The 26,133-nt window shown below is 40.7% G+C and overlaps 1 protein-coding gene across 1 annotated transcript in view; it reads left to right on the plus strand.

Annotated features, from left to right (window-relative positions):
• The window catches only part of TNPO3 (transportin 3), a 102,906-nt gene that overhangs the window by 67,039 nt on the left and 9,734 nt on the right, over positions 1-26,133 (plus strand). Inside the window, 14 exon segments of the mRNA XM_007955403.1 lie at positions 2,625-2,732; positions 4,432-4,523; positions 6,354-6,393; positions 6,395-6,429; positions 6,431-6,594; positions 8,594-8,785; positions 12,394-12,485; positions 13,741-13,817; positions 15,171-15,231; positions 16,146-16,286; positions 19,881-19,997; positions 21,368-21,462; positions 22,730-22,886; positions 24,705-24,872. Coding sequence (XP_007953594.1) covers positions 2,625-2,732; positions 4,432-4,523; positions 6,354-6,393; positions 6,395-6,429; positions 6,431-6,594; positions 8,594-8,785; positions 12,394-12,485; positions 13,741-13,817; positions 15,171-15,231; positions 16,146-16,286; positions 19,881-19,997; positions 21,368-21,462; positions 22,730-22,886; positions 24,705-24,872 — 1,539 coding nt within the window.

Raw genomic sequence — 26,133 nt, forward strand, 5'->3', positions numbered from 1 at the left:
ATTATCTTCTGTGTCTGTGTTAATTGGTTTCCCTTTTCTTTGTTGAAGAGGGTCTGTGCAATCCTTCTGCCTAGTCCGCCATCTTGCCCCGCCTCCGATTTGTCCGATCAAGTTGATTTTGACTCGCAGTGACCTTAGAGGACAGAGTAGAACTGCCCTGAAACTGTAGTCTTTACAGAAGGTGACTGCCATATCTCACTTAGCAGCCGCGCACTTAACCACTTTACCACCTTATGCTTTGCTTAGTCTCTTAAAATTTTGGCTTCATTTCTTTCTTTTTTATTTTTTCAATCTGAGGCTTGATTTTTTTTTATTATTTATTTATTTTTTTTATTGCTCACAACTAAATCTAAGTTGAAAGCTTTGAACTTGGGTTCTAACTACCGACCTTTTGGTTGGCAGCCAGATTGCTTTTACCATTGTATCACCAGAGCTCCTTTGCCAAGTGTATTTTAAAAAAAAAAAAAAAGCTTACTGCCATCGAGTCAATTCTGACTTACAGTGACCCCCATTGGATTTCCAATGCTGTAAATCTTCATGGAAGCAGATCCCCCCATCTTTCCACAGAGTGGCAGTGGGTATGAACCATTGACTTTTTAGTTAGCATCCAAATGCCTTAACTACTACACCACCACAGCTCCTTTGCCAAGTGTATAGTGCTTCATAATTTGTACAGTGCTTTGATTTTATCTGTTATCTCATCTAAGACAGCCATCATTTAGTTCCTAGTCCTTCCTCAACCTTAATTTCTTCATCTTAAAGCAGTGAGTTTTGTCTTAGTTCTCTAGTGCTGCTACAACAGAAAAACTACAAGTGGATGGCTTTCATAAACAGTTGATTCTCTTACAGTTTAGGAGGTTAGAAGTCTGAATTCAGAGTGCTGGCTATAGGGGCCAATTAGGCTACAAGTCCAAGTTTAGAGTGCCAGCTTTAAGGGAAGACTAAGCTAGAAGTCAGAGTTCAGAGTGCTAGCTCTCAGGGCTGGATGGAGGCTCCTTGACCTTGGAGTTCAGCTCTGCCTTCCAGGCTCACTGGAGTAAATCGGAGGCCTCTCCTGACTTTTGCAGCTTTAAGGGAAGACTAAGCTAGAAGTCAGAGTTCAGAGTGCTAGCTCTCAGGGCTGGATGGAGCCTCCTTGACCTTGGAGTTCAGCTCTGCCTTCCAGGCTCACTGGAGTAAATCGGAGGCCTCTCCTGACTTTTGCAGCTGTTGCAGGGGCTGATAGAACTCAAAGTTGGCAGTATAGCAGATTGTTGACTCATAGGCTACAAAGGCAACAGTCCCAAGATTGGCAGGTATCATGGCAGGCCACTGGTTCAAGTCCAGGAACTGGACATGGTAATGGACCAAATGCAGGATCCTTTCCCTGTATACTGGAAGCAGGGCCTCTCCCTGAAGGCACCTCCCCTTCCACTGATTGGCTGCTCGTGGTAGATTCCATCATGGAGGAATCCACATTTAATCTCATCACAGCTACCCAGCCACTCAAAATCAGGGCCCAGCCAAGTTGACACACAACCTTACCTACCACAAGGTTGAATCAGATAAGCAGTTCTCACAGTAGTAAGGGCTTTTTCTAGTTACTCATGGTCTAAAGTTTTATACATGCCCTCGACCATATCACAAGTGATAAACTTTTGTTCACTAATAACAGTGTATGTGGACTAGAAAAAAATTTATGTTCCATTCAATTTAGATGATCTGAAAATTTTTAGCAAAACATTTCAAACATAAACAAGCGAAAGTGAAATAATTTCATAGTGAACACCTGTATACCCACCACCTAATTCCGTTACTCATATTTTACTATACTAGTTTTTTTTGAAGTCTGGTGGAGTAGTAGGAGCTCTGGTAGCATAGTGCCTAAGGCATTTGACTGCTAACCAGAAGGCTGGCAGTTCAAACCTACCAGCCACTCGGAAGGAAGGTTGGGCAGTCTACTTCCATAGTGATACCGCCTCAGAAACCCAAGGAGGGGTCGCTGTGAGTTGCACCTGACTCAACAGCAGAGAGTTTGGTTGTTTGTAGTTTGTTTGTTTGTTTTGGTGCCTAAGGCATTTGACTGCTAATCAAAAGGTTGGTAGTTCAAACTGCCAGCCACCCTGAAGAAGGAAGACTGGGCAATCTCCTTCAGTAAAGATTTACTACCTTGGAAACCCAATGAGGGTCGCTGTGAGTCAGAATTGACTCGATGGCAGTGAGTTTGGTTTTATACTAGTTTTATTATATATCTGTCTAGCTATGTGAAATTCTTTTTAAAGTCTAGAATTTTGTTCTGTTAGAGGTTACTGTTAAGGATTGATTTTGGTAGGTCTTGAACTATAAGCTTCAAAGGCTATGTTAGGACTAGCCAGCTGAACCTTATCTAGATAGGCTTATAACTCTTAACAAAACCTAGTGTTTTTCATTGTGGAGGTAGAGGATAGGTGGTGTTGACTTGCCAGACCTAACAATTTGGGAAACCCTCGGTCTGTAGTAAACTGTCTTTATGACTTAGGCAACTTATCTTTTGCTCATTGGGATTTGACTGCTTGATGGCGTTTTCTTGTTTGTTCTTGATTTTGTAGAGGCCAGTGAAAGCCTCAGTGAGTTTAAAACAAATGCCATTTGGTTTGCAATTTCAGGAGGGTGTTCCTGAGGAGAGTGATGACTTTGGAGAATTCCGGATGCGGGTATCAGACCTAGTGAAGGACTTGATTTTCCTGATTGGGTCTATGGAGTGTTTTGCTCAGGTAAGCCCATTTGGAGATATTGCTGGTCCACTGATCACCCTGATTGTGCTTACTTTTATGTCTTTGTAAATGTCCCACCTGAGTTCTTCAATCTCTGTGGCTAAGTGGGATCATAGGTAAGCAGGTGCCTAGCACACTGCCTGGCATATAGTAGCTCTGTTTATTTAATATCTTACACGCCAATTGCAGTCTGTAGACGGTTCAGTTATGGGTCACTCCATTACTCTCCCTAAAGAGAGCCGTTTGACTTTTGGAACTCGCGTGGAAGATGCATAGATAAGCACTGAAGCTCCCAGGATACTTCAGGGAATTTGGACTAGGACAGGAGAAATGGGCTACTTTTCCTGCTTTAATAATATGTACCAATTCCTGGCAGTTCTCTTAGTTATTTGGCATTTCCTTTGTCCACACTTACGGTTAGATTCCTGTGCAGTTTCATCCCCGAGGTGACTATGCTAGAGTAGAAGATCATAGTGCTGTGCTTTCCCTGACAATCAGTGAGTAACATTTTACCTGGTAAGACACTGTGGCTGCCACCATCACCATTCCACGTCATTTGACATTAGCCTAATTTTAGCTGGTGTTCATGTTACTAGATTGTGTTCTGATGGGCTCTGGAATCTAGTTTGGATGCTTTGTCACAGCAAGACTAAATTAATCCAGTTTTCTTTTTGTAACCCAGCCATTTTGTGTACATTTGGGAATAAGCTGATCTAGAAAATGTTAAGAAAATTATCATATTTTTTATTCTATTAAGCAAAGTGTGTTTGTTGACCTCCCCACAGAGGGTTGGGGGTTCTTAGGAGCAGATCCAGTGAGATCCTTGGGCCACAAGGCGGTTGATCAGCTCTGCTGTCACTGGCTCTGTGGCTTTGAGCAAGTCACTTGATCTTCTCCAGACTTCAGTTTACAAATTCATACAAACTGTCATGTTGTCCAAGATGTGTTCTGTGGAGTGCCAGCCTCATGAGATGCTCTTTGGCAAAAAAAAAAAAAAAAGTTTTAGCAAAAAAAATTGGGAAATTATTTAAATAGCATATTTAAATAGTATAAAGTCCTCTAAGAAAATTGTTCCATTTTGTTTTACCTAGCTGTACCCATGAATAGACCAATACCATATTACATTCCTTAGAACAGATACACTTCAGGAAATTCTTGACTAGTCTCTGAGTATTCTGCTAGGTCTACTTTTATTTTTGTTAATTCTGCTTGGATATAGTATTGTGATAGGTGCTTCTAAACAGCTGCTGTTTAGGAATTTAAGCTCTACTGCCAGTGCTGATGTGGACATAGAGTTAAAACAAAACAATGCAAAGCCAATACACACGTGGAGGGTTTACATTGTATATCACTGTTAAATGTGTTTATTCATTAGTGATTATCAGGGCCAGGAAAAGACACTCATGTGATACGTTTTGTTTTTCCATAATAATCATTTTCTAGAAGCAGATGATAACTTTGATATACTCTTGGAGAGCTAAATGTGTTTATTTCAAATATTAAATTAGTTGTTGCTTCTAGTTATTGAGGATGTAAAGAATGAAAATAATATTGCCCCTTGGCTTTGACAGATAATTAGTTTGATTTAGAAACAAGGGACTGGATTTATTTTAACTAACAGGATTTTTGTTTTGTTTGTTTTTGGACTTCTGCTCTATTTTCCTTTTAATGGATCCATAATCCACCTCTTCTTCTCTAGTTATATTCTACTCTGAAAGAAGGCAACCCACCCTGGGAGGTGACAGAAGCGGTTCTCTTTATCATGGCTGCTATAGCAAAGAGTGTTGATCCGTGAGTGTCTAATAAGTCTTTTGCTGGAAACTCTAAATACTGACAGGAAGGAAAATCACACCGTTTTGTCCTTATATGGTATATGCTTGGAAACCCTTAGACCTTCTTACTTCTGTAGGGCTGTCCAATCTGCTTACTTCAAGAGTCTAGTCTAGGACAGCCTATATTGCTAAAAGCAATGTTTTAACCACATTTCTTAGAGTTAAAATTATTTTACCCTTGATGCTAGGAACAGAATGCTGATTTGTTTTTCCATCCAAGGGTCTTGTGTGAATGTTTGGTTTGATTAAGAAATTGGTAGAGTCTTAAATTCTTGGTATCAAATAGGAACTAGTTTGGTCTCACCGGCGTTTGTAACCTCGGGTAAGTTATCCTTTCAGACATTTAATTACTTTTTCTCCGTATTTCCATCTTAGAGGATCATTTGTGAGTTTTCAGAGAGGCAAGACACGGGCACTATTTCCCCTAAAAGATGGCAAAATCTAAAGGGCAATTGCTGTTTCCATTATTGGTGTTGGGAATTTTTTAGATTATTAGACCTAGATTTCTAATTGTTAGCACAGAAATGCTATTCATGATCTTAACATGAATCACGAAAGACAGAATTTGTTTTGTTCTATGAATTTATAAATTGATAATTAATATCTGACAAGTTACCTTGTATTGTGATCAGGTACCTACACCTGAGCCCCTGTTGGAGAGATGGTTCAGGCAGGTGTTTGTAAAAAGTACATTGCTTCTTTCTTAGCAGCTTTTCAGGGCCTTCTCAATAAAGTCTTACACTATTCCTAATTCAGTAAATATTAAAGGAGATTTAGTAGATTTGCTTTTCTTTATTGAGAAGTTCTAGTCCTTAATTACATACTATGCTATTTGCTCTTACACCCATTTTAGTGTCTTTCGGAACCTTCAGTGACACTTTGAAGATGATTAAAATCATTGATATTCTAACAGTTGTGTGTGATTTAAAGAGGGATGGATAGATAGTTCCAATAATTAGATTAGTGCTCTAAGAAACATGAGGTATGAGTGAGAGATTCTGTATATATATGTAGTTTTTTATTAATCCACATTTCAAGCCAACTGCATGATTAGAATTTTCAGTTCATATAAAGGACTTAAAACACTTACTTTATCAACAGGGGGTGCTCTTGCTCTAATCTAGGATATTATTACATTTGAAAGTTTTTCATTTCTTGATCAAGTTCTGCCACTCTGGGGACATCCTCCACTCTGCTCAGAAGACCTTCCTTCAGTATATTTAGAGAGAGGAAAAGGGAAAGGAAAAAATAAATTATGGAGCTGTGGGAAGTGGTTAACTTTCATTTTCCCTCACGTTCCTAATTGGAACACCTTTACTTATTCCTGCTTGTTTTCTTGCTCCTTGAGTTAGTAAAGAAATTTAGCTAGCCATCCATACTTCTCTGCCCTTACAGGTCCCAGTGTCCAGCTATACGAGATGTTTTGGAGAATAACAGCTAGTAGAAAATGGTCTATGGAAATTATTCATTCATTTAGCTATTTAGCTAACGAGTGCCCACTATGTGCCAGGCACTGTCCTAGGTGCTGCAGATATAGGAATAAATAAAACCAATCCTTTAAAAAAAAAAAAAATTCATCCACAGTAAATGCCTCTCTTTCCAGTGTGAAGTGCCTCTATTGACTAGCATGTTGTGTTAGACATTTTACTGTCCTTCAGAAGATGAAGGAACAGTCTGCTTCTCCTAAAAGACAGAGTTTCCATTTCTTTCTCCTTTCTGAGGATTCAGAAACCTCTCATGCCCAATGACAAACACTTTTATATATTTACCCAAATGACTGTTAATTTAGAAAAAAGGCCTTTAGCAACGACATCCGTCACTACAGCATGTTTTTTCAGCCAGAACATAACCTCTGAAATCAGTAACTGAGGACTTGCCTTCTGTATTCAGGGAGAACAACCCCACACTTGTGGAGGTCCTAGAAGGAGTGGTTCGTCTGCCAGAGACTGTACACACCGCTGTGCGATACACCAGCATTGAGTTGGTGGGAGAGATGAGCGAAGTGGTTGATCGAAATCCTCAGTTTCTGGGTATGTGTGAACTCTGCTCCTTCGGCTTCTCTTCCTCTCCGTTTCCTGTCTACTCTTCGGCTTTTTCTCGTCGTCCCTTGCCGTCTCGTCTCGTTCACTGACAAGCAGTGTTGTGGACACTGAGACTAAATGTTTCAAGTTATCTTAGTTTGAAGTTGCTTAGTTGAAACAACATTTATAATATGATCACACATAGAGGAAGGACCTTTGAAAGATTAGATCTCCAGACGGGCACACAGCTTGCTTCGAGAACTCTGCATCAGCACACGCATTCCGTGTTGTCGTGGTTTTGGGCATGTGCTTGAGCTAATCAGACCTCCCTAGAAGCCACTAGAAAATTAAAGCAAAGGAGAGAGTTGTTCGATGTTAAATACATTTTCCATTTAAAAACTTACAAATTATCATTCCAAATTAAAATGTTACTACCTTAAGAAAATAATGAAGATCACATAAAATAACAATTTTAGAATTAAAACTAAAATTAGAAATCATTTATTCTATACCCTTTGTTTTGCAAGTGAGTATATTGAGATCTAAAGAGACTGTTTTATCCAGGATAATATATACCAAGCCCCCGACATTTCAGAGTGATCATGTTCTGAGAATTTAATTGATACTCATGTTTGTGAAGTGTTTTATCACTAGTTTGATGGGTTTCCTGCAAATAAGTTTATCACCCCCATTTCAACATGATTTTGTCTCTTTTTTTAGTGACTGAACCTTTGCTGAAAAGTATACTCTCTTGTTTCTGTACACAGAGCTCATGAGCGACACGCTTTGGTCATAGCTGAGCCATCCCTCCGTGCCACAGACCAGTGTACAACTTAGTCAAAATGCCCATTTTCAGATCCTTTGATCTCTTCACTTTCATTAGCTCCCTCAACATTGGGCTTGCTTTTCTGAACCATTTTCACAAAGAAACAAAATGTTGTTTGTTGGTTTTATTTAATATTTTCAGATCATACTTAGTAAGCAGCAGAGCTAGTTTGAAATATATCATTCAGTATGATGTAACCACCCTACAGTTTCTCATTTCAGATTTGTGCCTCAGCAGGAAAGCAAATTGCTACATTTCTTGGACTTTGCCACCAGAATAGTTAAACCACAAATAATCAGTCTGACGGTTACAAAAGTCTTCATTATTAGAGTTGTTTGGACTAGGTCCTAGATAATTCAAGGTCTTCTGATTTCTAGGTTAAGCAGCTTGGGGGGTGGGTAGCTAGTGAATATTTGGTCTTTGTTCTAGAAATGGAGATAACTGTTTTGAGTGGGGTTTAAAATTCTGATCCTTTGATTCCTTAGTTCTTTCATGGTTTGCTATAAATAGGTCACTCTAAAGAACTAATATCATGCTCTTTAATCATATATGGCTTTTCTTGGGGTTTTTTCCATAGAAAAACATTCTGATTTTTACAAAGGTGAAGGATGAGTATAATTTGCTCTTTTGAAATTTTCCTTTGTAATTAACTTTCTTGGAACTTGATTATTAGTAAAAGTAAAACATAATGAATTCATCTAGAAGTACTAAAGATTAATCTGTATATTTCGAGACCTTTTTTAATCTATAAAGAAGCAAGTACAAAAGTGCCAGCTCTAGACAACTGTCATTGTCCTAATTAATGTAGGTTATTTTAACCAAGTAATTCATCTCTGGGAATAATGATAGGTCTCCGAGCTTTGGCCTCTTTTGTACAGTACCCTGTTCTAAATGCCTAGAGTGTTCATATGTGCTCGAAAGTCAGGGTTTTCTAACTGCTCTGTGAAGCCAAGCCTTAGGGCTGCAGGGGGCAGTCAGCTGCCACAAAGATGAATAGATGGCTCAGGGCCTCCTGATGCTGTGCCAGTGAAAAGGGCTCCGTTTTTATGCTTTGTATCTTGGGATTCTGAGTCGCATTTCATTTAAAAATCATCATCCTAACAAGGTATATAAACCTCTGCTCTAACACACTGACGTTTTCCTTGAGTTTCAGACATGTAACTGTGTGGCTTTTGCCCTCAGACCCCGTGTTGGGCTACTTGATGAAAGGCCTGTGTGAAAAGCCCCTGGCTTCTGCTGCAGCCAAAGCCATCCATAACATCTGCTCCGTCTGCCGAGATCACATGGCTCAGCACTTCAGTGGGCTCCTGGAGATCGCCCGCTCCCTTGATTCCTTCATGTTGTCTCCGGAAGCTGCGGTGGGCTTGCTGAAAGGTACTGACGTACAGTGTTAACCAGTTGTGGTTCCTCTGTGCCATTGCTTAGGGTTAACTTTGCTTGGTTATAGCCTGGATTTTCAGCTGTAGGGTACTTAGTGCTGGTGAAAGTGGTGTTTCCACTCAGAGGACGGTGTAGACTCTGTATGTGCAGTCTTTCCTTAGGATATTTTAAGGCTATATAATAAATTCATGAATCTTGCAGTATGTTTAGCCCTGACCTAGATTTTATGTGAAGACAGTACATTTGAATTAAACATAGTTCCCACTCTAAGTTAGAAGAAACGTAAAAAGGGAAACCAAATAAACATTACCGTACCAAAGCAGTAAGTGGAGATTTTTAAGGTGCCTGGCTCAGTACCGTAGTAGAAGCCAGCCCAGGGTGCTGGTCTCAGTAGCCTTTAACCATTGTTGATCAGCTTCCGCTTGTTGGATTGCCTGTCCAGAGACAGCTGACTAGAGTTTGTTGAGACTCAGAGTAATAGAAGAATCAGAGATGTCCAGGCTAGGAAAAAAGACTTCAAACAGACCTTAAACATGATGGCTATTATTAAATATTTAAAGGATTATCTTATAAAAGAAGGATCAGATTTATTACATGTGAGTAATCAGTTGTTGGCAGTTAATAGGGGAGCATATACAGGCTTGGTGAAAGAAAATATTTTCTAACCAAACTTTCCAAAAACAGATTGGAGTGTCCTGTGAGGTAGTGAAATCCTTGTAGCTGGTAATTTAAAGGGATTTGGGTGCATCACATAAAGCGTTGTGTAATATGACCAGTATAGTCTCTTTTAAGCATCTGTGAGTGACAGAGTTAGCCTTGGCAAGATTGAGTGTCACCTGTGTGTCAGCTAATTCTGTGCTTTCTCATTTTATGACTACGTTCCTTACCAGCCAGTGTGATGATGCGTTTTCCGGCAGCAGGTTGTCTTTCATAGCATGAGTTCTTTTTGTTTCCTCCATAAGCATAGATAATAAGGCATTACATTGGAGTCAGAGACTCTTACTAGTTAACTCTCTAACACTCGTAGTCATTGCTGCTGTCGTGTTATTTTCTAGTGAAATTTAACCTTAATATTGAAGTGGCATCTAGCCTGTAGTAGTAGTAGTATGTGGCAGCCTGCACTACCGTCTGATGCACATGTTATCAGTGGTATCTTCTAGGTGTCAAAAAGTATTTTTTTCCCTAGAGGAATGAATTTAAAGGAAAAATGATAATGAAAGAAGGATCTCCGCCTCAGTTTTAATAAGAATCTAACTTATCCATGACTTATGGACAGCCAGGAAAAATAATTTTGTTTTTTATTCAAATTGAAGACTTAAGGATTAATTACTGTTCCACTGAATAAAACTTTAGGAGATGGAGAAATGTCATTGTCAAGGGGTTTTTACCTGGAAGGGACCTGAGGCTAATGTGTAATCCTTTGGATTTTGAAGAGATGCTTCAGCAGTTGCTGGACCTGGAAAGGAGACAGTAACAACAGAGAAGCTGAGTGCATGGGATCTAGGCCTTCCAGCCCCATGTTAGCCTCGTTTTTATTTAATTTATGGGCACACAAGTAAATTATCGTTTGGGAGAGGGAGAAGAGAGGGAAGATTTTTTTGCAACTATTTCAAAAATCAAGAGAAGCAAACTTGACTACTTCTCTTTTGTTTAAACCACTCGTTTTACAGATAAACTAAGGCCCAGAGAAAATGCTTTATTTACTTGAGCTCACAGTGTGTGGCAGTACCAGAAAAAAAACCTTCATTGCCATCAAGTCAGTTATGACTTAGCAGCCCTCTAGAACACAGTTGAATTGCCTTGTAGGGTTTCCAGGGCTGTCAATCTTCATGGCAGCAGAGTGCCACATATTTCTCCCGCAGAGCAGCTGGTGGGCTTTAACTGCTGACCTTCTCTGTTAGCAGCTGAGCATTTAGCCACTGTCACCACCAGGGTTTCTCTCATTGTACTACAGCTAGAATTAAATCTCTTCAATGTCAGCCTATCCTTTCTAAAAACTGTCAGTATTTTCAAACCTGGAGGACAAGAGTTGCCTAAGGTACATGTCAAAATTAAAGGCCATCTTGACCTAAGTAAGAACCTCTGGGAAGCTTGGAAAGCATTGCACAATGCTATGTAAATATTTTTGGCACTGGTTTTGTGCAGTGTTCTTAAAGTAATTTTGAAGATTTGGGAGACTTATTTTAAGTGTCTTTACACCAATGGGATACTGAGGAGAAACACTGTAATATTAACTTCAGTTGTAAATGTCAATGTGAAAGTCAGTCTATAGTGTCCTGAGCTAAATACAAAAACAACCATGTAAGTAACAAAATACTGTAATTTTTAAAACAATGTTCATCTTAAAAGAATGGACCCATCAACATGGTGGTATTGAGGAAGAGGAAGACATAGAGAGATTACATGGGAGGTGCAGACAACAAAGATGAACCCTTTTGCACACACAGTACTGCATTGTCAGTGAAGGCAAACATGGGTATACGGGTGGATGGGTAGACAGACTGAATTACTAGGTACGTTTGTGTAGCGAGGCGTGTACCCAAGACCATGTGTAGGTTTGGCAGACAATGATCCTATAAGTGTATTTGTATGATCTGTAAGAATTCCCAGGTGTATAGTAGAGCAGCTGACAAGGGACAAGGTTATACTCACTTCTTGGTCACAGCCAGCTACCCAGAGGGACCGAGTAGTTGAACCTGTGGACTCGGGACCATAGTCGCAGGGGACATCAAGCTCAATTGGCATAACAAACTACACAAAACATTGTTCCACCTCCTACTTTGGTGAGTAGCGACTGGGATCTTAAAAGCTTGCAAGCAGCCACCTAGATGCAGCAATGGGTCTCTCCTTGTCCAGAGCAAAGAAGAATGAAGAAAACCAAAGATTTCGTGGAAAGAATTAGTCCTAGTAACTGACTGGTACACCATGCAATCTGGAGCCTATACGACTATGAGACCAGAAGAACTAGATGGTGCTCAGCTACCACTGTCAACCACTCGGAGGGGCATCTTTGTAGGAGATCCTGGATAGAGACGGAGAACAATGTAGAAAAAACTCAAAATCACTTGGGAAAAAGAAAAAGGGGTGGAGGGGACCAGGTTTGCTAGTCTGGTGGAGCTTGATGGAACCATTGAGACTATGGTCCCTAGCTGCCCTTCAGGTCTGGAATTGAACCCACACCTGTGGCTTCTAGCCAAACAAAAGACAGGCATATGAGTTAAGCATTTACCTGAGGTAGATCCACTCCTTGGAGAGAACAATCATGGGAGAAAGAAGGGCTCCTTATGCACAGGGAGACAGCTCAGGGGACAGGAGTGCATGGAGGCATGGACGCAGGGAAGAGGTAACTATCGGGAGGAAGTGGGAGGGGAGCTGTTGCATTGGGGTAAATTGTAATCAATGTCATGGGACAAAGTGTATGTGAACCGCTGTATGGAAAGTGAATTTGCTCTGTAAATTTTCACCCAAATCACAATTTAAAAAAAAGAGGGAATAAAAAGAATAGACTCATTTGGTTAATCTGTTAAACATATGGTATAGACTAATGTGTTACCTTAATTCAGCTTTTATTTTCTCCATCTATCTCTTCCTTTGTTTTTCAGGGACAGCGCTTGTCCTAGACAGATTACCTTTGGATAAGATTACTGAATGTCTTAGTGAACTGTGTTCTGTTCAGGTGATGGCATTGAAGAAGGTGAGTCCAGTTAAGTAGGATGTGAAGCAATGTCAGATATTTACATGTTTGAAAGGAAAGACAGAATTTATTTACAGATGTTTGTTTATCTACCTAGAAAAGCCAAGTGAATGAACTAAAAAGTTATTAAAATTGACAAGTCCATCCAACTAGCTGCCTTCAAAATCACTGTGTCAGTAATAGCCAGCTGTAAAATGGAAAAAGATCCCATTCCTATTAGCAACCACAACCTACCATGTTTCCTTGATAAATATTGTAAAGATGCCAATGTGTCTCAAATTACACTTGGAGTACAATATAATAGACATAACAAATGGGATTTTTAGGAGAATTTAGTATATGATTGTGAAGTTCATCTCTTGTGTATACTGATAAAAGCATCTGAGCTGTTTTAGTAAAACAAGAATGAGCAGCAGCTTGTCCTTTCTTCTCTTCAAGTGTGTTTTAAAGCTGTAATGATTTTACAGTATGATTCTGGTATGAAAAATGAACAGCATTGGTTTCACAGTTAAGGAGTCTGTAAATAGGTTCATGTATAGGAATAATGTATAGTATATAGATGTATATGTATGTGTGATTTTAAATAAATGACAAGGTGTCACAGACCAATGAGGAAGGAATTACCATTTCAATAAATACATAGGAAACCTGAAAATTTGTGGGGAAAAGCTAGGCTTAGACGGTTGCCTCACACTATAGCTTGGATGCATAGCAACTTTCTAACATAAAAGCAGTGGAAGAAACCAATAGAAAAACAATGAAAGATTGATGGTGTAAGTTGTAAATAAAAAAAGCAAACCTCAAATTAGGAAATATTTGCAACATACAGGACAGGGATATTATTCTCATAATATTTAAAGAGTACATATAAATTGCTAAGAAACATATTGAAGACCACAATGGAAAAATGGATGTAACTGGGTATGAGTGAACAAGAGTTTACAGAAGAGGGAACACAAATGACTATTAAACATGAAAAAAAAAAAAATCAATCTTAATCATAATAAAAAGAAATAGAAAAATTAAATGTTACTGTCTTCCACTACCCAGTGGTCAGATAATAAACTGTAGTTGATTTGTGGTCTTGGCCGGGAAGCAGTAAGATGGAGGAAAGTAATTGGACAAGGTGAATAGGGGCTTTCAGGAATCTATTATAAGGCAATAAAGCAAACTTGAGACCAGGTTGATGATAAGGGTGTATGTTATAGTGTTTGCTGTACGTGGGACGACTGGGTATTGATGTCTCTCTCTTCAGCTGTTGTCTCAGGAGCCCAGCAATGGCATATCCTCAGATCCCACCGTGTTCTTAGATCGTCTTGCAGTGATATTTAGGTAAGAAGGGAGACTCTGAGTGCATTGGGTTACAAGCTCAAATGAAACCATTATGTATTGAAGTAAGCAAGATTTTTGCTTTCCCCTCAAAATTGCAAGTACCTTCTGTAATCGCCCTTGTTAGGAGACTAATTGAGCCTGTTACCAGAAGTTCGGGGGGGCAAAGACAAATTTTAACAATTTGTTATTGATAGGCTTTTGCCAAAAGAGCTTTTAAAAATGTAATTGGTATTTTTTGGTCTCTAGTTCATTGGTTCTCAAACATTTTAACATGCATCAGAACCACCTGGAGCACTTAGGGTTTCTGATTCACTGGATCTTGGGTAGGATCAAAGACTTTGTATTTCTGCCACATGCTGCTGTATGGAACCATACTTGGGAGCCAGTGCTGTACTGTGTATGGGTACAAAATAATAATAATAATAAATTAACCCTCTGAAGTCAAGCAGCACCGAATGATTAAAAAGGCATTTGAATGACAGTGTTCAAAAGATGATCCTTACTGAATTAAAATAACTTCTCACATGTGAGACCCTTAGGTGTAACTGCAATAGCAGAGTAAGAGTTGCATAGAAGTTTATGTGGGATGAGTCAAAACAAGTAGTGTTTCTGCTTATTAGTTATTGTCAACAAGTACCTTTCTCTTAGTTGGTGAGATGCTTTCCTTATATAGTTAGGAAAGCCCTGTTATGTGCCATTCTGAGAACCTACTAATAATAACTCCTATTTCACAATTAATGAACAGAAATCTGTAATAGATGGAAATCCCTGAATTAAAGAAAATTATTTGTTATTTTTACATTGTGATGAGGCTTTCCTTTAAAGAGGATGGTACTAAGTCATGTAAAAAAACTTTTCTGCTTTTCTTTAAATTAGCGGCCTCTAGAACTAAACAGAAATTGGACTTGACATATTGTGGGTGGGCCCATATTATCATGAAAAGTATCTTTGGTAGACTAAAGTTTCTAAAGCTTTTATTCTCTTGATGGTAGAAATGATTTCTGATAGTCAGTTCAGACTCTGTGCATACCTCTGATACATAGATTGTATGTGGGTTTATAAAAGGAGAAAAAGGAAAAGGGTAGTTGTGCCCCACAGTTCATATGTCTGTCTTAGATTGGGTTTGTGTGTTCTAGTGGGAGTAACTTGAAGGTAGAAAAAATGATACGATGATTTAAAGCATGTGCTTATGTTTGAGTGGAGTAGGAAGAAAAGGGGTTGAGTCTTAAGAATGACTTGACTGTGTGGTTCTCTTTATTTCGTGAGAATGGTACTAAGTGAAGAACAGAGATTGGGTCTGTATCCTTGATGAAATTCCTCTTCTTTCACCACTTTGGGCTCTTATCTTTCCAGACACACCAATCCCATTGTGGAAAATGGACAGACTCATCCGTGCCAAAAAGTCATACAGGAAGTAAGTGTTACTGGATGCCTGCAGAGTCAGGCTCTCCTCCTTTTTACTTACAAAGCTGTAGGTCACTAAAGTGGGAAGGTTTCAAGTCCATGGGGGAGGTTCAGTTTGTTGAGATGGTTGGAATATCAATGAAATGAGGAAAAGGAACATCCAGATAGATACTGGTTATTTTAGATTTGATAAGACAATAGGCTGAAAAGCCAAAGGAAAGGTAGAAACAGACCCATGTAACGGAAGAATTGAGAGGAGGCCTGATCAACTAGCAACATATTTTTGACAAAGCCAGTTAACCCTCTGTGGCTTCATTTTCCCCGTTGATACTTTTTTCCACCAAAGGAAGTATAAGAATCAAGAGGCACGTTTTGAGATGTGCTTTTCAGACTTCAGGGGAGAAAATTATATAAATACCAAATATTCTTATGTGTTCAGTGGTATCGAATATGCCCTTTCCTTTACTCTAGTCCGTTTGTCCAGAGTCTTCCAACTTCCTGGAACTGACATTAAAACATCTCCTCCTCTATTGCATACTAATTCTTTTCATCCTAACTCAGGAAATCCAAAGTTCAGAAAATGTGTATACTTGTCAGGTGGTAAAGTTAAGACATGCTCTTCTTCCTGTTCTAGATTCACTTCGGTGTTTCTGTTAAAAACTGAGGTGTTTCATGGTGAATGTCTTCTGTATGTTTTCACCACAATAAAAGTAAAAAAACAAAGAACTGGGGTGTTTTAATGATTGGTGCAATGTACTCGCATCACACACATACCCCAACCAAAATCAGGCCATATGCATTCCTATAAAGAAAACTTTATTCAGATCACCTAAGAGCTGAATCAGATGTTACCATCATGGGAGCATTCTTTCAGCCCTTAGTTGTTCATTAATTTCTTTCTTGTGTTCTTTCACTCTGACTCAGATATGGCCAGTTTTATCTGAGACGCTAAATAAGCACCGGGCTGATAATCGGATTGTAGAGCGTTGTTGTAGGTGCCTCCGCTTTGCTGTTCGCTGTGTAGGCAAAGGATCTGCAGCCTTGCTCCAGCCACTGGTAACACAGGTAAGGGAAGATGGTGAATGAACAGAACTTAACATTTTAAAAGCCTTTTGGCCAAAAGCTCTGCTAATGAAGTGAAACAAACTTGTATTTACACATATTAAATACAAACTACAAAATAAGTTTCCTTTTTCTCTATTTTGGTCACAGTTAGTTGTTTACCTAAGTCTCTTATTTGTCAAAAAATAAATTTGAGTCTTCGAATCTCAAAGATTGGTATAAAATCATGGTGGAATGACCACTGTAAAAGGTTCTGCAGAAGCACATTCCCACCCAGAACTGCTCCGTGTGAGGTGCCTATACTCACGTCACTTTATAGTTTGTGTTGATGTTAACCTTACAGCAGGGCCAGCATGAGGGTGAGGTGAGTGAGGCGCCCAGGGCACAAGCTTCAGGGAGGTGAGGTTATGCAAGCACCAGTCCTTAGAGTGTGCGCCCATGCTGGGAGGGAAACGACTCCAGGGCCCAGTTGAGCGCCACACCCACCCTCCACCTGGGCCAGGCAAGGAGGGTGGCTCACTCTAAAGGAGCTGCACGGGCAGGCAGCTGTGTGCAGTGCACTGGCACAGCCTCGCCTCCGTAAACTGTGTGTGTGTGTGTGTGTGTGTGTGTGTGTGTGTGAACAAAGGGAATAGAGGTCAGCTTTTTACAGGATTTTTATTGTTAGTGATTTTCACCATATCTCGAGTACAACAATATGCATTTGCAATTAAGGTACAGCCACCTCTGGTCGGTGTTCCCTGTTAGCACAGTGCATTACTGCCTTTGCTTTTGAAGGGCACCCTCATGGCTTGCTTGTTCCTGATAAGGAAAAAGTCCCTTAAATTGGGTCAGCAAATGAATGCCTGCCACCTGCTTTTGTGAATAAAATAGTGTTGGGACATAACCATGCTGTTCTGGTTACTTAGTGCTGCTCTAGCAAGAATATACCACAGATGGGATGGCTTGAAGAAACAGGAGTTTATTCTCTTACAGTTTGGAGGCTTTAAGTCCAAGTTCAAAGTGCCAGGCTCTAGGGGCTGTGTGCAAACCCCTCAACCTTGGGCTTCAGCTCTGCCTCCTACTCCCAGCCCACGAAACCTCCAGGCTTTTCTTCACTCAGACAGCTGCTGGCTGCTGAGGCTGACAAGCCCAAGGTTGACAAGTAAAAAGGCACAGTCCCAATGTTAGCAAGCCACACAGCAGGCCATTAATTCGAGTCCATTGAAAGTCCCAAGGTCAGCAGAGCATGGCAGGCTGCTGAACAACAACACAGCTACATGCAGGATTCAAGCGTGCCATAAGCTAGAGACCATTCCCCAAGGCTTCTCCTTACATACAGGAAGCAGACCATATCCCTAAGGCAGCTACTGAGCTGTTCAACAGTAGAGTCTACCATGGAGCCGATTACCAGTCTCATCTTGGGGAATACTACATCCAGCTGCCCAGCCACTCAACCAGGCCCAGCCAAGTTGACAAACAAACATAACCACCACACATGCTTATTCAATTAATGATCATCTTTTGGTCAATTTTGAGCTTCAGTGTCAGAGACCCTGAAGTTTTTATTATCTGGCCCTTCAAGAAAAAGTTTGCCACCACTGCCGTAAGTCATTCATGGAATAGAGTATATATTTGTGTGTATGTATTTACAACACTGAACAGGTTCGTATCTCCTGTCTCATGCACATTCTGTGGCATATTCTTATAGAAGAATCAGTTAATGTATTTAAATTGTACTCACTTTTTCTCCTTCCTTCAGGCCCACCAAGGTCATAGAGTGGAATTTTTGTTGTGGTAGTTAAGTTTGTGTGTCAACTTGGCTGGCCCTGGTTGAGTAGCTGGGCAGCTGGATGTAGTATTCCCCATCATGAGACTGATAATCAACACCATAGTGGAATCTACTGTGAGCAGCTGAGTAGCTGCCCTAGGGATTTGCTTTGTTTCTTGTATATAAGGAGAAGCCTTGGGGAATGGTCTCCAGCATATGGCACACTTGGACCGTGCATATACCTGTGTCATTGTTCAGCAGCCTGCCATGCTCTGCTGATCCTGGGACTTACAATGGGCTTGAATTAATGGCCTGCCATGTGGTTTGATAACATTGGGACTGTGCCATTTCGTTTGTCGACTTTGGGCTTGTTGGCCTCAGCAGCCAGTAGCTGGCTGAGTGAAGAGATGCCTCTAGCTTCAGTGGGCTGGGAGCAAGAGGCAGAGCTGAAGCCCAAGGTCGAGGGGCTTTCACACAACCCCTAGAGCCTGGCACTTTGAACTTGGACTTCTAGCCTCCCAGTCTGTAAGAGAATAAACTCCTGTTTGTTTAGGCCATCCCATTTGTGGTATATTCTTGTCAGAGCGGCACTAGGTAACCAGAACAGATGTTATATCAATACATGTGTACGGTGATGGCATTTTAAATAGATGAGTATGGAGATGTTTTTTCATTTTCGGAGGAGGGTGTTGCTCTTAGTTGGTGTTGAGTCAGTTCTGACGGCCACCCCACGTGTGCAGAGGAGAACTGCTCCTTGGGCTTTGCAAGGCTGGGACCTTCCCAAACCTGATTGTCAGGCCTGTCTTCCAGGTGTCTCTGGGTGGGTTCACACTGTGACCTAATAGTTACAATCAAGCACTTAACCCTTTTCACCACTCAGGGACTCTTACAGGATCCCAACAAAACAAACCCACTACCATCAAGTTGATTCCAACTCATAGCAACCCTATAGGACAGAGTAGAACTGCCCCATAGTGTTTCCAAAGCTGTACAGAAGCAGACTGCCTCATCTTTCTCCCATGGAGTGGCTGGTGGGTAAGAACCACTGACCTTTTGGTTAGTGTCTGAATACTTTAACTACTACACCACTAGAGCATCTTTTGGGGAATAGTAGGATAAAAATCCTAAAATCACTTGATTTAGATACGTATGTTGTACCAGCCATTCCTCAGAAGGAGGACTGGGCAATTTACTTCCATAGAGATAACTGCCTCGGAAACCCAAGGAGAGGTCGCTATGAGTTGGAATCGACTTGACAGCAAGCAGGCAGTTTGATTTGTTTGGTTTATGTTGTATTAAATTTTTTTGCTGTTGAGATTCAGACATCTTGGTTGGAAACACCACTTTTTACTTAAAGAGGTTAAATAGGGAGGTTAGGAACAACTCTCAAAAGGTAAACCAGGCTTTCACATCCTCCTCCTAGATGAAGGTTTTTGATCATTTTGTCCACACTGTGGCTGTGTGTGCTATTTTAAAAATATGACTTACTTGCAATGCAAATAAGAACACCTATAGGTGTTGGGAAATTAAAACTTATTATCCTGGGGTTTTGTAAATCTTAACGTGAGCCTTGATCAGAGTTTTCAATTTGAAGTATTATACAACTCTCTTACAGCATTTCCTGGGAAAATAAAAGGTCATAGGTTTGTAAGAGCTCTAAATAAAGAACTGAAAAATCATTGAGGACTTGAGCCTTCTGTTTCACAAAATTTTGCCAATAAGATTTACTGTGTTACCTCAAAGAGAGGAGGCCAGTCTGTCTGCATTTCTTCCTTGAGATGGTTTCTGAAGTTATCACTTCCGAGGGGTAAAGAATGGACCCAATTGTCTGTGTGCTCCCTTGGCAGATGGTGAATGTTTACCACGTGCATCAGCACTCCTGCTTCCTGTACCTTGGCAGCATCCTTGTGGATGAGTACGGCATGGAAGAGGGCTGCCGGCAGGGACTTCTAGACATGCTCCAGGTGTGTTTCTTTGGGGGGAGGGGAGTATAGATGCATTAGAAGCTCTGGTGGTGTAGTTCCTAGGGCACTTGACTGCTGACCAAAAGCTGGCAGTTCAAACCCAGCAGCCACTCCTCAGAAGGAAGGTTGGGTGATCTACTTCCATAGTAATACCGCCTCGGAAACCCTAGGAGGGGTTGCTATGAGTCGAGACCAACTTGATGGCAGTAGTTTGGTTTTTTTTTTTGTGAGATGCACTGGGCTGGGAGGGCCTAAAGGTCGAGCAGAGTGTTCTTCACCAGGTGCCTCGTTCTGTTGCCTCTTTGTTCCCCCAGGCATGCTGATTTCCTAACAGTTAAGACCTTTTTTTTTATTGTGATTTGGGTGAAGGGTTTACAGAGCAAGTACATTTTCCGTCCAGCAGTTCATACACATTTTGTTTCATGACATTGACTGGAATTTCCCAGTGTAACAGCTCTCTTCCCACTTCCTTCCCATAGTTACTCTTTCGTGTGTCCTTCCCTCCCATGCCTGCCAAGCCATCTCCATATCCATACACTGCCCTTCTGTTTTCCCATGATTGATCTCTCCAAGTAGTGTCTCTACCTAATGTAAATGTTTGGCTCATATGCTTATTTTTTATTTGGCTGGAAGCCATAGGAGTGAGTTCAATTCCAGACCTGAAGGGCAGCTAGGGGCCATAGACTCAGCAGTTCCACCAGGCTCTGTCAGACCAGCAAACCTGGTCTTTTTTTTTTTTTCTCTCGTGAATTTGTTTTGTTCCACGTTGTTCTCCCTCTCTCTATCCAGGATCTCCTACACAGATCCCCCTCTGAGTGGCTGACAGTGGTAGCTGGGCACAGTCTAGTTCTTCGGGTCTCATGGTCATGTAGGCTGAGGATCACATGAAGACCTTTTTTTTGAGAAGTAGAAACTTCCTAGTATCTCTCTGGACAGGCATGCTCGGGAATACCGCCTACACCTGTGTCATGATCTTCACAGATGTTCCTCCTTATGGTGTTCTTTTCCCCAAGATAACTTTCAATTCAAAATTGATACTTCAGTAGTATAATGAAAACTTCTTTGCTCCCTTAGTAAGCCAGTTCATACATAGTATATAAGTACAGTCCAGCTTGTAGAAACTTCTGAAACTTTGAGATGAAATCTCAGTTTCACCAGCTAAATTCTGGTCTCTCAACTCTTGAAATGGGGCCTTGAAATGTGAAAATGGTTTATGTTAACTGAGAATTTCCCTTTTCCTGATCTTACTCTTATTCTCATCACAGTCTTTTATTTTCCCACCTGTGTACCTATGTCCATGTGGTATTTAGGAAGTCTTAATGCTGTGGTTTTTATCTATAACCTCTTCTTTTCCATCACTGTCCCGTTAGGCACTGTGCATCCCCACCTTCCAACTCCTCGAACAGCAGAACGGTCTGCAGAATCACCCGGACACTGTAGACGACCTCTTCAGGCTGGCCACCAGGTGAGTGCCCCACTTCTGCTCATCCCTGTCACTGCTCAGTTGGACCCTCTGATGCGAGGCTGTTTCCTTCTCTGTACAACATGGTAATTGGAGTGGGTAGATTAATGGTTCACAACCCAAAGTGAAATTGTGACCCCATATATCCCTACTGTGAGGAAGAACTGGGTGGGATCAAGGGGAGAATTGGCTGAGTTCCTTTCATAAAGGGGAGCAAGCACAAGACAATAAAAATGTACTTGGCAGAAACACTTGACTAAGTAACGTCTATAATCCCCTATCATTTTAACTTTTTATGCTACTGTGGTTTCATGCTTCACCACAACTTTCTCCTTGAAAGGATCAGCATCCTTTAGATATAATCATGTATCAGAGTAAAAACGTTTCCGAATTTTAAGGTGCCTTAGAACTTTCCTGGTATTACATTTCCTGGCTTCACCCACAGGCTACCACCTTTGGCCATTGCTGGCTGCCCAGTGGACACTTGCTGCCCGACTTCTGCTGAATTCCCAAGCCAAGGAATGTGACCAGATGAGTTAGGAAACTTAAAAGAATTAAAAAACAAATAAATAAACTTATTATTTAAAAAACAACTATTATGTCATTTAAAAATATAAAGTACTATTGAGTATTCATCTCAAGGTTGACTACTAAAGGCAGTGTTAGTTTTTGTACAGTGAGAAAAAACATTTTTTAGTTGATCAGAGAGAATTATAGAGTGGATTTCTAGCAAGTCTTCCCAGTGTAGAGTCCTGAAAAGGTAACCACTAGAACAGTTCAAAAGAAAAACCAAACAAGCACCAAAAAAAAAAAAAAAAAAACCCACTGCCAGCAAGTTGATTCTGACTCATAGCAACCCTATAAGTTGAACTGCATCTTTCTCCCATGGAGTGGCTAGAGGGTTTGCTGCCGATCTCTTGATTAGCAGCCAAATGCTTTAACCACTGCACCACCAGAGCTCCTCAAACAAGCACAGACATTTTAAATCCAGCAGTACACAAACTTACTTGAACCATGGACCTTCTGGGAGAAATTGCTGTTGACGTCCCAGGAACTGGGATTGCATGGAATACAGAGTGCTGTCGTAACCTGGCAGAGTTTTCTGTGTATAAGCTACTCTTCCTGAAAACGATTTGACTTGTTTTATAAAATTTTAGTTGGAAATTGAGTTTGGGGAAGTGCTTTTTCATATGCCAATAATCTAAACCATAGTCCCTTCCTTGCCCTGGCTGCTTTTATTGCCTAATCCTCGCCTCTCTTTCCATACCAGGTTCATTCAGCGTAGCCCTGTCACCTTGCTGAGGAGCCAGGTGGTCATCCCTATCCTACAGTGGGCTATTGCCTCTACCACCCTGGACCACCGGGATGCCAATTGTAGTGTCATGAGGTTCCTAAGAGATCTCATTCATACAGGGGTCGCCAATGATGTAAGTATAAAACATTGTACCTTTTTATTTGCAGCTCATTATCTTCTCGTATCTTTTCCAAGATGCTTAGGGGAAAACCATTATCTCCTTCATTTGATCTGAATTGGTCAGCGTAGTTGATCATTCACTAAGCCCGAGTATCAGCCATTAGACCTGAGACGTGTTAAGGGCTATAGGATGTACAGAGCAGTCTAAAACTATTCCTGTGCCCAAGCCATTTGTGTCTGGTTAATGAGATGGAAATGTATAAAGAGTTAAGTAACAGTAAAGCTGTATTTGATTGTCAGGCAACTGATAATAAAAGCCATGGTTGCTGTGGCTTCAGAGGAGGGAAAACTCTGTGGTCAGAAATGGGTTGGGATTACTTTCTTGAAGAGGACAGACTTAAATTAGGGACCATAAGATTGGATGGATTGGAGAGGGAAGATATTCTAACAGGAATAAACCATGATCGAGAAAGGATAGCACCAAGTATGTTGGTAGAAAACGAAGAGATCTGTTTGGCTGGAATAGAAAGTGGTTCACAGCGTTTTCAGAGGTAGATTTTGGCCAGAGAAGGAGTAGAATTAGAGGTAAGGGAGTAAGCAAGTGTGTGAAGAAGCTAGTAATTATTTAAGAAGTTGTCAGCAAAGAAAAAGAGAAGGAAGTAACTAGAAGTGAAAGGCAATTTTAAAAAAGATAATACATTATAAAGCTATGTGTGTACAAAAGGAGCTCTGGTGGTGAATTGGTTAAGGCATTCACCTGCTAACTAAAGGTCAGTGGTTCAAACCCACCAAATGCTTAGTAGGAGAAAGATGAAGTAGTCTGTTTCTGCAAAGATTTGCAGCGGTGGAAACCCTTCGGGCAGCTCTGCTCTGTCCTAAAAGGTCACTCTGAGTCAGAATCAACTTGCAGGTCATGGGTCATTGGATCACATGTTTACAAAGACTACAAGAAGGGAGAAAAGAATCAAGATCTTTTTGATAGAAAATCTTAGATATCTAATAGAAGTCTTCAAGCAATTTTTACCTTTTTGGTTTTAAAAATAAGAAAAAGGAATGGGGTATGTTTTGTTACATATAGCCTCATTAACAACAAAAATAATTTTTAAAAAAGAGAGAAAGAGAGCATGCTGTGGTGTATAAATACAGTAGGAGGTTACTCAGCCGTGACAAGAATGAAGTAGTGGAGCCTGCTGCACCCTGAATCAGTCTTGAAAACGTTATACTAAGTAAAAGAAACCAGTCACAAAAGACCACATGTTACACAATTCCTTTCAAATGAACTGTCCAGAATAGGCAAATCTGTGGAGACAAAACGTAGATGAGTGGTTGCTGCGGGGCAGGCAGGGGCTGGGGTGATGCTGAAGGCTATGGGGTTTCTTTTGAAGATGTTGAGTGTGTTCTACAGTTGACTGGTGATGGTTGCATACATCTGTCTGTGAATATACTAGAAACCATTGATTGTATGTGAATTTTATCTTAAAGCTGTTTTTAAGAAAGGAAAAGATATACTTGCTGTTTTTTGCAGAAAAAAAGAAAATTGCTACCTTTAATCCTTAACTATAATTTGTCTTCTGCCTTCTGTTTGTGAAAACTCTTCAAGGCTTAAGATTAATCTCAGGTGAAACCCATTCCCGTTTCCTTGATGGTAACTCTGTAAACATTTTCCTCCTAATGACAAAATATTTAATGGACTTTGTAGATCCAGCTGTTATATAACACCCATACAGATGTTGTATAATATACATGTCCCAGGAAAGAGAAATTACTGAAGACTACTTGGTCTTTAGAAAGTTGAGACTAGAACATAACTGTTGCCTTTGCTTTCTTACAGCATGAGGAGGACTTTGAGTTGCGGAAGGAACTGATTGGCCAGGTGATGAGCCAGCTTGGACAGCAGCTTGTCAGCCAGCTGCTCCACACCTGCTGTTTTTGTCTCCCACCCTACACCCTGCCCGACGTGGCTGAGGTGCTCTGGGAGATCATGCAGGTTGACAGACCGGTAAGATCGTTTTCACAAGGAACCTACCTAAATCTAACAGACCCTAAGCCTCACAGACTTCAACCCTGACTTTGAAACCAACTTTGTTGCATGTCCATGAAACCTAAATTAGGCTTATTACTACATTTAATTGGTGGATGAAGGGACCATAGAAGGCCAGTAACTCATTACTGGGTTCCTGAACGCATGTTTGTGTCACTGTCATAGGGTTTCTCTGTTAATAGAAGTTAAGCATTGAATTCAGCTGTTCGGCTGGCCAACGAGAAGTGTGTTCACTTGAGAGACATGCCCATATGGGAGTCGTACAGAGTTATAGTGACTCAGGAGGGATCTATTCACCTCAGACTGCTTATATAGCACTGTCTTGTTCCTTGGGAATCAATCTAACTGGAGCATTGGGCAGGTGGAACTGACCCACCAGGGACTCCTGGCTCTGTCTCACCTTTGGATCCATTTGCAGCCCTGTCCAGCTCCAGTAGTTTTTGGGTTTTTTTTTTCTAAAGTAAAAAGGTACTCTTTTGTGACCCTATAGGGACCAATAGGTTTAATTCCAAATGTCATTAGTGGAGAAAATAAAATCTTCACACTGCACTCTATGTTTTTTTTTTAACTATACCTTGTCCCCAAAACCAAAACATCAAACCCACTACCATCTAGTCGATTCCAACTCATAGCGATCCCCACTGGGTTTCCAAGACAGTAAATCTTTACAGAAGTAGGTTGCCCAGTCTTGCTTCCATGGAGCGACTAGTGGGTTTGAACCACCAACCTTCTGGTTAACGGTCAGATGTCTTAGACATTGTGCTACTAGAGCTCTTTACCATAAGTAAAGGCTTAGGAAGTACTGTATAGTTGCATATAGTATCCCCAGATAATAAAAAACTCATTCTATAAATCTAACTTTGCAAATACTTTCTTGATTTACAAACATGATTTAGTGGTCGTGGGGAAGGAAATGGGAACAACAAGTCTGGGCAGGAGCAGAAACCAGGTAGCCGTGGCTCTCGAGATTGCTCTGTCAATACTCACATAATTGTCAATTAATTTAAAGTGATGATCTGCCATAAATACCATGTTGCTTCTGAGTTTTTGAAAGAAAACTCTTCCATAAATTATCTTTACCCTCTAAAAAGGAACTCTGATGGCATAGTGGGTAAGGGATTTGGATGCTAACCACAAGGTTGGTGGTTCAAACCCACCAGCTGCTCCGTAGGAGGAAAATGAGGCACTCTGCTTTTGTAGAGATTTGCAGCCTTGGAAA

This window comes from Orycteropus afer, unplaced genomic scaffold (assembly GCF_000298275.1).
Source record: "Orycteropus afer afer isolate SDZICR_OR568_19922 unplaced genomic scaffold, OryAfe1.0 scaffold00501, whole genome shotgun sequence".
NCBI classification, from domain to species: Eukaryota; Metazoa; Chordata; class Mammalia; order Tubulidentata; family Orycteropodidae; genus Orycteropus; species Orycteropus afer.